The sequence below is a fragment of the Haematobia irritans genome, chromosome 4, assembly GCF_050003625.1.
Source record: "Haematobia irritans isolate KBUSLIRL chromosome 4, ASM5000362v1, whole genome shotgun sequence".
Classification (NCBI taxonomy): domain Eukaryota; kingdom Metazoa; phylum Arthropoda; class Insecta; order Diptera; family Muscidae; genus Haematobia; species Haematobia irritans.
The window spans coordinates 37,543,488-37,558,514 of record NC_134400.1 but is presented as its reverse complement, the minus strand read 5'-3'; the positions used below and the strand labels follow the sequence as shown (position 1 = coordinate 37,558,514).

Here is a 15,027-nt window from a genome sequence, read left to right as displayed (position 1 = left end):
AGAGGTGCAAACTGAAAAGTTGTTGCATTTAAAAAACGCTCATCCTGTGTTTATTGGGTGTATTTATAAGCTATTTTTTAGTAAAATTTGGCAACACTGCAAATAAAAGCAAAAACAGTTATAGTCCGTAGTATCATGTCGCAATCTAACCGCCGTTGATTTTGGTTATTCGACTCTGTCATCACGCCGGCATAAACGTTTTCATCCATATAAAATAAACAAAAATCGAAAATTATTTAATTCTGTGAAATATTATCCTTAAAATCCTCATCGAACCATTACCAAAATGTCGTTCAAAGGCAATACTAAAGTACAAAAGGTGATGGTACAACCCATCAATCTGATTTTTCGTTATTTACAAAATCGTTCCCGCGTCCAAGTGTGGCTGTATGAAAACGTCAATCTTCGCATAGAGGGCCATATTGTTGGCTTCGATGAATACATGAATCTAGTTCTAGATGATGCCGAGGAGGTTTGGACTAAAACAAGAACGCGTAAAAATTTGGGACGCATTATGTTGAAAGGCGACAACATTACCCTTATACAAAATGTTAGCCCCTCAAAAGATTGAGGTTAAGTTTTCGAAGCATAAGCAAAGACATCCCAGCCGGCAGTTTAGCAACAACATCATTAACCAATTTTGGGCTATCATCAGGATCCAGCTATCGCCGGATATCTTTTAGTTTTAGCTATATAATTTATATATACAAAATATGAAATCCTAATACCAATACGAATCACTTTAATTTCCATTTACTGCTCAGCCAGCCAAAACAAAGACTTCAAGATTGCAAATACTGTACGGACCCGTTTTATGAAATAAGGAAGAAAGCATCAATAACTTGTAATTTTATATCGTATGAGAAAAGGTAAAATAAAATTGAATGAATTTGATGAAGAAATTGCTATCATTTAGGATGGGAATGTATTCGGGGATACCATCCATGTTGTGAGGGATTGCGCGGATGAAGAAAATGAAGCTCATTTTTTAAACTATTATGATATATTCGATATGGAAAGAAAATTTTACACTTACTATTGTTATTATTAGGAATTCCATTTAAAAAGAATTGAGTATTGTAGCTTTTTTGAAAAATAATTCAATTATATGAATACTCAACAGAGTAGACTAACAAGAATGGAGATGTTTGTCCTAAATGGAGAATTATATTAACCTATAGTGTTAGTAAACATAAATATGGAAACACCATCATTGGATACGCACTCAATATCTACCAAGCAATAGATTTTACTTCCTAACTATTTCAAGTCACATATATGGTTTACACATTTCAATATATTGTTATTGCTTCAATATGGAACGAGTTCTTGGACTGAAATCTGAAGGTATTAAACTGATCAGAATCAATCACGATTTTTCGGAATGACTGTTATGGCCGTCTTCGGTCACACCGGCCTCTAATCGTATGTATTAATGAGTTAAAGACAAACACAAGGATCGAAATTACAATCCCTAAGGAAAATTGATACAAATTGGCACTTGGCGAACCTGTAACAGGACTGTCTTGGCATTAAAATCTTATTGTAACTACACATTTCGTGATATACAATTATAACAACAATCTATTGTTCAATATATTCCAAAACCTTTTCCTATACTGGCGTTTCGCATGCTCAAAATGAAGCATGTTCTTAAGAGGTTGCCCAAGAGTATTTGATGGAGACTTATCAAATGGGTGGTTCAACTAAACTGTCCCAGGAAGTGTATTTTAGAATGAGTCTAAGTCATGCCTTAGTGTAAATGTAAATTTTCCTCCTCAGTGACGAACCCATGTTAAAGAGACCTTACCCTTCCATAATTTTTGATCAGAACTGGGACTGGTCCTTTTCTGGAATAACTTTTGCGTGACATTTTGCCAAGTGAAATTATTACCGAAATTTCTCTAAAGAAGATCCTTGGCAAAGAAATAAGTAAATACGGCCGAAACTTCTGCCAGGCCGAATCTTATTTATTCTCCACCCTGGAGTCTATGTTACGTAAAAAGGCAGAATAAATACCTTTATAGGCCTTTTTAGTTCTCGATAGTTTTATATAGAGTAGTCTATATATAATTATTAACAGATATGAACCAATTTTCTCATGGTAATTTGAGAGCCGAATTTCAAAAAAATCGAATGAAATTTCCGAAATTAAATCTTTTGGGGTTAGCTATATATAATAATGGACAGATATGAACAAATTTGGCAAGGTTGTTGGAGGGCATATACAAACATCACGTAACAAATTTCAAAAGGATCGGATGAAATTTGCTCTTCTGATAAAATTTGGGAATCGGCTTAAATGTCCACCGGATCGGATGAAAGTTGCTCTATCAAATACCTAAAATTACGTACCAAATTTTGAACCGGATGGGATGAGATTTACCCTTGCAAGAGGCTCGGTAAGGCAAATGTGGAGATCGGTTTATATATGACCAATATGGGCCAATTATTGCATGGTTGTTAGAGAGCATATTCTAACATCGTGTACCAAATTTCTATCGGATCGGATGGAAGTTGACCCTCTCAGAACCTCCGCAAGCAAAGTCTGGGGATCGGTTTATATTGCAATACCATAAGATCTACAATAATAACAACTACTTGTGCCCAGTTTCAGGTCGATAGCTTGTTTCGTTCGGAAGTTAGACGGACGGACGAGATCGACTAAGAACTTCACCATGACTTTGAACATATGTACTCTATGGTGTCTGAGACAAATATTTCGATGTGTTACAAATGGAATGACAAAGTTAGTATACTCTCTTCCTATGGTGAAGGGTATAAACATCTAAGGGGCATACTACGTCGATTTACTGCATGGAATCTGGTCTGATTTAAAGAAGAAGAAACAGTTACACTTGACGAAGATGTGCTCTGTCATCGGTTCCTGTCTACTAGTATAAGTGATTTACGACCAGTATAAGTGATTTACGAACTGTGTTCTCCAGATTTGGCCATAGTGACATCGTTTTTTTTATATCCTAAACCACATAGTGGTCAGGGTATAATAAGTTTGATCGGCCAAAAAATGTGCCTACCAGAAATATTGATTTTAGACCCCATAAAATATATACCGATCGACTCAGAATCACCTCCTGAGTCGATCTAGCGCTTGGTGTCCGTCCGTCTGTCCATGTATTTGTTGTTCACAGGAAACCGGTCGCAGTTATTAACCGATTTCGATGAAATTTGGTACATGGTGTTTTTGGGCACAAGGACGAACGGTATTGAATTTGGAAGAAATCGGATCAAATTTAGATATAGCTCCCATATATATGTATCGCCCGATTTCGACAAATGGAGTCACGTTACGCTTTTTTACAACCCGATCGTCATCAAATTTTGCACATAGTAAACTTTTTCATCACCCTTTAGGTCTGCAAGATTTCATCGAAATCGGTTGAGATTTAGATATAGCTCCCATATATATGTATCGCCCGATTTTGCCAAATTTGGCCATAAAAACCTTATTTATTAAGCGATTTTACTCAAACTTGGCTTACTCTAATCTTTTATGGTACTGACAATATGTGCCAAAAATAATCGAAATCGGTTCAGATTTAGATATAGCTCCCATATATATGTATCGCCCGATTTTGCCAAATTTGGCCGTAAAACCCTTATTTATCAACCGATAGTACTCAAAGTTGGCTAAATATAATCTTCTATACCTCTAACTGTATGTGCGCAATTTCATCGAAATCGGTTCAGATTTAGATATAGCTCCCATATATATGTATCGCCCGATTTGGTCAAATTTGGTCAAATTTGGCCGTAAAACCCTTATTTATCAACCGATCGTATTCAAAGTTGGCTAAATGTAATCTTTTATAGCTCTAACTTTATGTGCGAAATTTCATCGAAATCGGTTCAAATTTAGATATAGCTCCCATATATATGTATCGCCCGATTTTGCCAAATTTGGCCCTAAAACCCTTATTTATCAACCGATCGTAACCAAGGATGGCTAAATGTAATTTTCTATAGCACTAACTGTATGTGCAAAATTTCATCGAAATCGGTTCAAATTTGAATAATTTGCCCCTAATAACCTTATTTTTGACCATAGGGGCCTCATTTATTAACTGATCGTACTCAAATTTTACACAAAGTGACCTTCTGTGGTATCAATCATACCTGCAAAATATTATACAAATTGGTTCAGATTTAGATATAGGTACCATATATATGCATCGCTCGATTTTGTCATATTTGGCCATAATACTCTTATTTATTAACCTATGTTATTCAAATTTCAAATTTTGATGTACTAGCTGATCGTATTTAGACTTACATGTAGCTCTTACATAATTGCCCTATTTGCAGAAATTTGGATTTATTACCCACAACTAATTGACCGATTTCCTCTTTTTTAATAATGGGCTCAATATTAGTGGCATACTAACTCTTTTGGTGCAAAATAAACTATAGCTCCTAATATTAGACATTTCTGCTCAGATTGTGACAAGACACCCATAAACATGTACCCCCCCTATATGTTCTCCAAAACCTATACCAATGATACTCCACAAATGCTTATGTTTACTAATTCAGTAGGAGTGGTTTAGGGTATGATATAGTCGGCCCCGCCCGACTTTCTACTTTACTCACTTGTTTTCATTAAAAGTTTTCCATTAAAGTCACTCGAATAAAGAGTTATACCCTGTTTCTGTATGACGAACGAGAGTATTTCAAATGTTAAAAAATATTAGTCGGGTTTCTCTATGTTGTCGAGTAGCAAACGAACGCAATAGGTTAGGTACGTGGCAGCCCGATGTATCAGGCTCACTTAGACAATTCAGTCCATTGTGATACCACATTGGTGAACTTCTCTCTTATCACTGAGTGCTGCCCGATTCCATATTAAGCTCAATGACAAGGGACCTCCTTTTTATAGCCGAGTCCGAACGGCGTTCCATATTGTAGCGAAACCACTTAGAGAATATATATAATTATATATATAGCCCCCATATAAACGGATCCCCAGATTTGGCTTGCGGAGCCTCTAAGAGTAGCATATTTCATCCGATCCGGCTGAAATTTGGTACATGGTGTTGGTATATGGTCTCTAACAATCATGCAAAAATTGGTCCACATCGGTCCATAATTATATAGCGCCCATATAAACCGGAGCCTCAAAGAGAAGCAAATTTCATCCGATCCGGCTGAAATTCGGTACATGATGTTGGTATATGGTCTCTAACAACCATGCAAAAATTGGTCCACATCGGTCCATAATTATATATAGACCCCATATAAACCGATCTCCAGATTTGGCTTGCGAAGCCTCAAAGAGAAGCAAATTGCATCCGATCCGGATGAAATTTGGTACATGGTGTTGGTATATGGTCTCTAACAACCGTGCAAAAATTGGTCCACATCGGTCCATAATTATATATAGCGCCCATATAGACCGATCCCCAGATTTGGGTTCCGGAGCCTCAAAGAGAAGCAAATTTCATCCGATCCTCCTGAAATTTGGTACATGATATTGGTATATGGTCTCTAACAACCATGCAAAAATTGGTCCACATCGGTTCATAATTATATATAGCCCCCATATAAACCGATCCCCAGATTTGGCTTGCGGAGCCTCAAAGAGAAGCAAATTTCATCCGATCCGGCTGAAATTCGGTACGTGATGTTGGTATATGGTCTCTAACAAGCGTGCCAGAATTGGTCAATATCGATCCATAATTATATATAGCCCCCATATAAAACGTTCTCCAGATTTTACCTCCGGAGCCTCTTGGAGGAGCAAAATTCATCCGATCCGGTTCAAATTAGGAACGTGGTGTTAGTATATGGTCGCTAACAACCATACCAAAATTGGTCCAATCACACAAAAATTGGTCCATATCGGTTCATAATCATGGTTGCCACTAGAGCCAAAAATAGTCTACCAAAATTTTATTTCTGTAGAAAATTGTGTCAAAATTTTATTTCTATAGAAAATTTTGTCAAAATTTTATTTCTAGAGAAAATTTTGTTAAAATTTTATTCGGTTCATAATAACATTTCCATCATTGTCAAAATTTTATTTCTATAGAAAATTTTGTACAAATTTTATTCGGTTCATAATAATGGTTGCCACTCGAGCCAAAAATAATCTACCAAGATTTTATTTCTATAGAAAATTTTGTCAAAAGTTTATTTCTATAGAAAATTTTGTTAAAATTTTATTTCTATAGAAAATTTTGTTAAAATTTTATTTCTGTAGAAAATTTTGTTTGTCTACTTTGTCAAACTGAATTATATACGTATTGGATCGATCTTTTTTGATTTAATATATACCACGTATGGACTTACATACAATTTAGAAGATGGTGTTAGGAGGTTTTAAGATACCTTGCCATCGGCAAGCGTTACCGCAACTTAAGTAATTCGATTGTGGATGGCAGTGTTTGGAAGAAGTTTCTGCGCAATCCATGATGGAGGCTACATAAGCTTCGGCCTGGCCGAACTTACGGCCGTATATACTTGTTTAAATATAAATCGTCGCTTTAAGTTCAGAACCAATCAGACCACAATCGTAACAAATCTCTTTAAAATTTTCCGTAATTATTGTTGCTGCGGAGAATTGACAGCAACTCCTTAAATGTAGCATACATTCTATCTTCTAATAATATCCATTAACATGCATGGGCTTACTAGGCAGTTTAAGGATATATTTAGTATCGTCCAACTCTAACTCGTAATTGCTTGCTTTTATAACTCACATTCATATTAAGCTCGAAATCTACTAAAACTAGATTCGAAATCCTTTTTATACCCTTCACCACTACTGTGGTACAGGGTATAATAAGTTTGTGCATTTGTATGTAACGCCGAGAAGGAGTAGTCATACATCCATCTTTTAGTATACAGATCGGCTTAGAATTAAATTCTGAGTTGATTTAGCGATGTCCATCTGTTGATGTATTTTTGTGTGCAAAGTCCAGCTCGCAGTTTAAGTCCGATCGTCCTCAAATTCAATTTTGCAAAATATCAGTGAAATCGGTTCAGATTCAGATATAGCTCTAATATATAGCTTTCGCCTGATTTACTCTCCTATGGCCTCAGAGGCCAATCTTTTTTGTTCCGATTTACGTGACATTTTGCACAGGGAGTATAATTAGCATTATAAGTATGCATACCGAATTTAGTTGAAATCGGTTCAGATTTAGATATATCTCTCATATACAGCTTTCGCCCGATTTACTCTCCTATGGCCCTAGAGGCCAAAGTTTTACCCCGAGTTACGTACAATTTTGCACAAGGAGTAGAACTATAACATTATAAATATGCATTCCGAATTTGGTTGAAATCGGTTCAGATTTAGATATATATCTGTCGTCCGATCTACAGTCATATGACCAGCGTAGATCAAAATTTCCCTCCTATTTACTTAAAACTGTGCACAAGGAATGGAAATAACAGTTTTACTATGTATGCTAAATTTAGCTGAAATTAGTTCGGATTTAGATATAGCTGTAATTATATGGCCCCAGATACGCAATTATATGGCCGATACGTAATTATATGGCCCAGAGGCCAAAATTTCACTCCGATTTGCTTGAAGTTTTGCACAGAGAGTAGCACTAACATGCTTGCCACACGTGCCAAATTTGGTCAAAATCGGTTCAGATTTCGATATAACTATTATATATATCTTTCGCCCGATTTAGATTCATATGACGACGGAGGTCAAAGTTTGATTTCGAAAATTTTGAAGTTTTGCATTGAGAGTTCAATCAAAATTTTAGCAATATGTGTCAAATTTTATCAAAATTGGCTCAGAATTAGACAAAGCCCACAGTTTTATGTTTTTACGATTTTAATAAATATGGCAAAAATACTCACATGTTCACATGTATATATATATACCTATAAATCATAAATGCAGATTTGCGAAATTTTATGCAATTTAAATATTTCCAATATTTTTTATTACCATTGTGGCCCGTCGCGGTCATTAACCAATTAAAATTCTGAGTCTAGACATTTTGTGAAAGTTTAAACAATTTTGTCCAAATCAATTTATATTTAAATATTTGTATATGGGAATATGAACCTTTTATAGCTCCTAACAAATCTAAAGGCGTTAGGATGGTATCGAAAATGTTGGTATAGTGGTGAAGGGTATAATATAGTCGGCCCCGCCCGACTTTAGATTTTCCTTGCTGGTTTCTATAAGGCAAAGGACAGTTGAAATCATGTAAGCGCGGATTTTGGAAGTGTAATGAGAATGGAGTATTATATAAATATAGTTCCAATGTGTACATATCCCTGCCAGCATTTCAAAGTTCCATTTCAACCTCATCGTTACCACAGACTCGTAAATGTCACTTCAACCATCATGAAAAGGTACATTAAAAAGTACATGCAAGTAATTTGCCATCCCTACTGTTAAAAAAGCCATTTTTTTTTGTGAAACGCCAAGCGCAACCAGCTTGTTATATTTTAATTAAATAAAAACGAAAATAAAGTTCTGAAAACATAGATTATACGCTTAAAGGTATATTGAAAGGTATATTGGTGAACAATATAATATAAAGGTATATTGGTGAACAATTTGGTGATTTTCCAAATGGAATAAAGTGATTGTTTTTCAGATATTTTACAGACACGCTGCCTCCATGGAATAAAAACACTGGTTGATAGACGCAACAACTCGCTACTTGTAACTCAACATCATCATTAATGCCAAAAATTATGTTAAATGTAATGTGATAGTGGTATAAATGTTATATTTTTAAGAATTTGTAAATGTTTAATCAAATTAATAAATATCTAAACAAACGTGTTTTACTCGACCACAATGATTCTTTTACAACTATCTTAAAATGCACTTTTTCTGATTGTTTGGAGGGTCCCTTATTGGCGTCGTTCTAAATTGATCTATAAAGGCACCTAATAATTGCACTCATGCGAAACATTTTTGTAGTAACTTGGCGTGGTACAACTTCTCAATAGTGACGGCGCTTTTCCGACGAGTTTTTGATGTCGTATATGATTGTTTTCGACGTAGTGGGGATTCTCAAAAGAGTCCCCAAATTCAAAAAATGTTGGCAGGGATATCGACAGATTTTTATAATTATACGCATATAATTCTCTTAGGCAAAGTTTACATATTGGACTGTACATATGTGCTATCTGCCTTATATATCGTTATAATCCGTGTTTTTCTTGTGTATTTTAAATCGTAGAGCAGATATTTTGTAGATGTTTATGCGAATCAATATAGATTTTTATAAAAAAAAATCGTTGCTTAAATAGATGTTTTGCAAAACCAATGTCGATTTTTTAAATTTCCCCCACCATTATAAAAATAACTCCCAAAAGTATACTACAATTTATTCTATATAAATCATAGGTTAATTTTGAGCAACGCCCAAAAGCATACCACGTTATTCTATATTAACTAAGTTTGAAAAAATATTTGAATCCAAGGCATTTCCAACATTGATCAATGGAATCAGTATGGATATCAAATTATCATTAAACTTCTGAATATGCATAAATCTTAAAATAAAAACTAAAAAGATTGTAATTAAACTTCGTTTCAATTAATTTATATTGAATTTCGTTAAGTTAACCCTCTAATGCCCAATCCCGCCTTTAGGCGGGCTTCGTTAAATCAGTAAGCTTTTAGTAAAACACACCTTAAGATAACAAAAATGGTTAAAATAAAAAGAAAACTTAGTTAAATCTATTCAAGAGGCTTTGCAGCACATACTGAATTTTACCGTATAAATTTTTCTTGCTTTTGTGTCGTGAACATGGAATATTTAATCAGCTGGCAAAAAATTGGGGCATTAGAGGGTTAAATAAAATAAAAATTCACATTTCATTTAATTGCAGGAGCAAAATGCGCTGCCTCATTTATGGAACGCTGCATTATATACATCGGTGAAAATGCCAGAGAATGTGTAAAAACCAATGCCTTTCTGAATTTGAAGAAGGAAGCTGTAATAAAACTCATATCCTCCGATTATGTTAGTACATCACTCTCTTTAGAATTAGGGACATTTTATAGTTTTTTTCTTTCGTTCCTAATTTCAGTTTTGCTTAGAAGAGGAAGAAGTATGGCGATGTGTCTTGGCATGGGCTAAAAATCATGCTGGCGTTACCCAACCCACAGCCCATTGGACTGAAGAGGAGCGAGCTCGTGTGTGTCAACATTTACAGGGTGTTATGTGCCATGTACGACTTTTACTGATCGATAGTCAAGTATTTGCAGAAGAAGTTGAACCAACTGGGGCTGTACCCATGGAATTATCTTTGGAAAGATATCGTTATGCTGCTTTACATAATTCCAATAATAAAACGGCCACATATTCATCAAGTGGTAGTGGTAGCAATGGAACTGGTAATTCGACTGCAAGTGGTGCTGGAGTTAGTGGTGGTACATTCAACAGCCTTACAGCAAGTGGTGGTCTTTGTTATTCTGGAAATTCTACGAATAAAACTGAAACGGACAAAAGAATGCAGCCTCGTTTAATGTTGAATATGTTTCCGGGATCACAGATATTGAGGAATGAAAAACTGCACCTTCAAAGTGTCTTAAATAATTGGTAAGAAAATTGAAAGAAGTTCGAAGCACCATATAGGGTGTAGGGATGAGAGAAATTCTGAGTAAATTGATAACGAGGGATTAGGGAGCCACAGTGGTGCAATGGTTAGCATGTCCGCCTTGCATACACAAGGTCGTGGGTTCGATTCCTGTTTCGACCGAACACCAAAAAGTTTTTCAGCGGTGGATTATTCCACCTCAGTAATGCTGGTGACATTTCTGAGGGTTTCAAAGCTTCTCTAAGTGGTTTCACTGCAATGTGGAACGCCGTTCGGACTCGGCTATAAAAAGGAGGTCCCTTGTCATTGAGCTTAACATGGAATCGGGCAGCACTCAGTGATAAGAGAGAAGTTCACCAATGTGGTATCACAATGGACTGAATAGTCTCAAGTGAGCCTGATACATCGAGCTGCCACCTAACCTAACGAGGGATTAGAGTCAAATGGAAGAGTTTGTTATACCCTCCAACATAGGATGGGGGTATATTAACTTTGTCATTACGTTTGTAACACATCGAAATATTGCTGTAAGACCCCATAAAGTATATATATTCAGGGTCACGGTGAAATTCTGAGTCGACCTAAGCATGTCCGTTCGTCCGTCTGTTGAAATCACGCTAACTTCTGAACGAAACAAGCTAACGGCTTGAAACTTGGCACAAGTAGTTGTTATTCATGTAGGTCGGATGGTATTGCAGATTGGCGATATCGGTCCACTTTTACGTATAGCTCCCATATAAACGGCTTGCTCCCCAAATTTGGCTTGCGAATCCTCTAAGAGAAGCAAATTTCATCCGATCCGGCTGAAATTTGGTACGTGGTGTAAATATATGGTCTCTAACAACCATGCAAAATTGGTCCATATCATTTCATAATTGTACCCTGCGCCACACTGTGGAACAGGGTATTTTAAGTTAGTGCATATGTTTGCAACACCCAGAAGGAGACGAGATAGACACATGGTGTCTTTGGCAAAAATGCTCAGGGTGGGCTCCTGAGTCGATATAGCCATGTCCGTCTGTCCGTGAACACATTGGTCTGTGAGTCAATTAGTTTGTGAGATAGAGTGTCTTTTGTGAAGCAACTTTTGTTATTGTGAAAAAAATGGAAAAAAGGAATTTAGTGTTTTGATAAAATACTGTTTTCTGAAGGGGAAAAATACGGTGGAAGCAAAAACTTGGCTTGATAATGAGTTTCCGGGCTCTGCCCCAGGGAAATCAACAATAATTGATTGGTATGCAAAATTCAAGCGTGGTGAAATGAGCACGGAGGACGGTAAACGCAGTGGACGCCCGAAAGAGGTGGTTACCGACGAAAACATCAAAAAAAATCCACAAAATGATTTTGAATGACCGTAAAATGTAGTTGATCGAGATAGCAGAGGCCTCAAAAGATATCAAAGGTCATATCATTCATCAATATTTGGATATGCGGGAGCTTTGTGCAAAATGGGTGCCGCGCGAGCTCACATTTCACCAAAAACAACAACATGTTGATGATTCTGAGCGGTGTTTGCAGCTTTTACTCGTAATACACCCGAGTTTTTCCGTCGATATGTGACAATGGATGAAACATGGCTCCATCACTACACTCCTGAGTCCAATCGACAGTCGGTTGTGTGGACAGCGACCGGTGAACCGTCTCCGAGCTTTGTGCAAAATGGGTGCCGCGCGAGCTCACATTTCACCAAAAACAACAACATGTTGATGATTCTGAGCGGTGTTTGCAGCTTTTACTCGTAATACACCCGAGTTTTTCCGTCGATATGTGACAATGGATGAAACATGGCTCCATCACTACACTCCTGAGTCCAATCGACAGTCGGTTGTGTGGATAGCGACCGGTGAACCGTCTCCGAAGCGTGGAAAGACTCAAAAGTCCGCTGGCAAAGTAATGGCCTCTGTTTTTTGGGATGCGCATGGAATAATTTTTCTCGATTATCTTGAGAAGGGAAAAACCATCAACAGTGACTATTATATGGCGTTATTGGAGTGTTTGAAGGTCGAAATCGCGGCAAAACGGCCCCATATGAAGAAGAAAAAAGTGTTGTTCCACCAAGACAACGCACCGTGCCACAAGACATTGAGAACGATGGCAAAAATTCATGAATTGGGCTTCGAATTATTTCCCCACCCACCGTATTCTCCAGATCTGGCCCCCAGCGACTTTTTCTTGTTCTCAGACCTCAAAAGGATGCACGCAGGGAAAAAAGTTGGCTGCAATGAAGATGTGATCGCCGAAACTGGGGCCTATTTTGAGGAAAAATAGGCCCCAGTTTCCACCATAGGATGGGGGTATATTAACTTTGTCATTCCGTTTGTAACGCATCGAAATATTGCTCTAAGACCCCATAAAGTATATATATTCTGGGTCGTGGTGAAATTCTGAGTCGATCTGAGCCTGTCCGTCCGTCTGTTGAAATCACGCTAACTTCCGAACGAAACAAGCTATCGACTTGAAACTTGGCACAAGTAGTTGTTATTGATGTAGGTCGGATGGTATTGAGAATGGGCCATATCGGTCCACTTTTACGTATAGCCCCCATATAAACGGACCCCCAAATTTGGCTTGCGAGGCCTCTAAGAGAAGCAAATTTCATCCGATCCGGCTGAAATTTGGTACATGGTGTTAGTATGTGGTCTCTAACAACCATGCTAAAATTGGTCCATATCGGTCCATAATTACATATAGCCCCCAAATAAACCGATCCCCCGATTTGGCTTGCGGAGCCTCTAAGAGAAGCAAATTTCATCCGATTCGGCTGAAATTCGGTACACGGTGTTGGTATATGTTCTCTAATGACCATGCAAAAATTGGTCCACATCGGCCCATAATTATATAAGCCCCCATATAAACCGATCCCCAGATTTGACCTCCGGAGCCTCTTAGAGGACCAAAAGTCATCCGATCCGATTGAAATTTGGTCCGTGGTGTTAGTATATTGTCTCTAACAACCATAGCAAAATTGGTCCTTTTGTGTCTTAATTATATATAGCCCCCATATAAGCCGATCCCCTGATTTGACCTCCGGAGCCTCTTAGAGGAGCAAAATTCATCCGATCCGGTTGAAATTTGGAACGTGGTGTTAGAATGTGGTCTCCAACAAACACGCAAGAATTGATCCATATCGGTCCATAATTATATATAGCCCCCATATAAATTGATCCCCAGATTTGTCCTCCGGAGCCTCTTGGAGGAGTAAAAGTCATCCGATCCGGTTGAAATTTGGAACGTGGTGTTAGAATGTGGTCTTCCACAAACACGCAAGAATTGGTCCATATCGGTCCATAATTATATATAGCCCCCATATAAACCGTTCCCTAGATTTGATCTCCGGAGCCTCTTGGAGGAGTAAAATTCATCCGATCCGGTTTATATAAGGCCGCTAATAATCATGCCAAAATTGGTCCATATCGGTCTATAGTTATATATAGCCGATCCCCAATCACACAAAAATTAGTCCATATCGGTTGATAATCATGGTTGCCACTCGAGCCAAAAACAATCTACCAAAATTTTATTTTTATAGAAAACATTGTCAAAATTTCACTTCTATAGAAAATTTTGTCAAAATTTTATTTCTATAAAAATTTTTGTCAAAATTTTATTTCTATAGAAAGTTTTGTCAAAATTATATTTCTTTAGAAACTTTTGTCAAAATTTTACTCCTATAGAAAATTTTGCCAAAATTTTAGTTTTATAGAAAATTTTGACAAAATTTTATTTCTATAGAAAATTTTGTCAAAATTTCACTTCTATAGAAAATTTTGTCAAAATTTTAATTCTGTAGAAAATTTTGTCAAAATTTTATTTCTAAAGAAAAATTTGTCAAAATTTTATTTCTATAGAAAATTTTGTCAAAATTGTATTTCTATAAAAAATTTTTCAAAATTTTATTTCTATAGAAATTTTTTCTCCAAATTTTACTTCTATAGAAAATGTTGTTAAAATTTTATTTTGTCAAAATTTTATTTCTATAGAAACTTTAAACTTAATTATATACGTATTTAATCGGCCTTTTTAGTTTAATATATACCACGTATGGACTATGTGGTATATATTACGGTGTTAGAAAGTTTTAAGATACGCAATCCATGGTGGAGGGTACATAAGCTTCGGCCTGGCCGAACTTACGGCCGTATATATTTGTTTTTACTAACATTGTGTTCCACCTTAGTGCATAAGCCGACTTAAATTTTGAGTCTATAGATTTTGTAGAAGTCTATCAAATTCTGTCCAGATCGAGTGATATTTAAATGTATGTATTTGGGACAAACCTTCATATATAGCCCCAACACATTTGACGGATGTGATATGGTATCGAAAATTTAGATCTACAAAGTGGTGCAGGGTATAATATAGTCGGCCCCGCCCGACTTTAGACTTTCCTTACTTGTTATATATAGCTCCCATATAAACCGATCCCCAGATTTGACCTCCGCAGCCTCTTGGATGAGCAAAATTCATCCGATC

General features: G+C 36.6%; 2 protein-coding genes across 2 annotated transcripts in view; both read left to right on the top strand.

The window, feature by feature from the left end:
• Positions 1 to 15,027, top strand: part of LOC142233800 (uncharacterized) — a 53,400-nt gene that overhangs the window by 20,587 nt on the left and 17,786 nt on the right. The window contains exons 4-5 of the mRNA XM_075304831.1: positions 9,844 to 9,977; positions 10,045 to 10,556. Of these exons, the coding sequence (XP_075160946.1) occupies positions 9,844 to 9,977; positions 10,045 to 10,556 (646 nt within the window). The remainder of the gene's footprint in view (positions 1 to 9,843; positions 9,978 to 10,044; positions 10,557 to 15,027) is intronic.
• On the top strand, positions 156 to 902 carry SmE (Small ribonucleoprotein particle protein SmE). The gene has a single exon (XM_075306312.1). It carries the CDS (start codon positions 287 to 289, stop codon positions 569 to 571), a length of 285 nt encoding a protein of 94 aa, XP_075162427.1. The 5' UTR covers positions 156 to 286; the 3' UTR covers positions 572 to 902.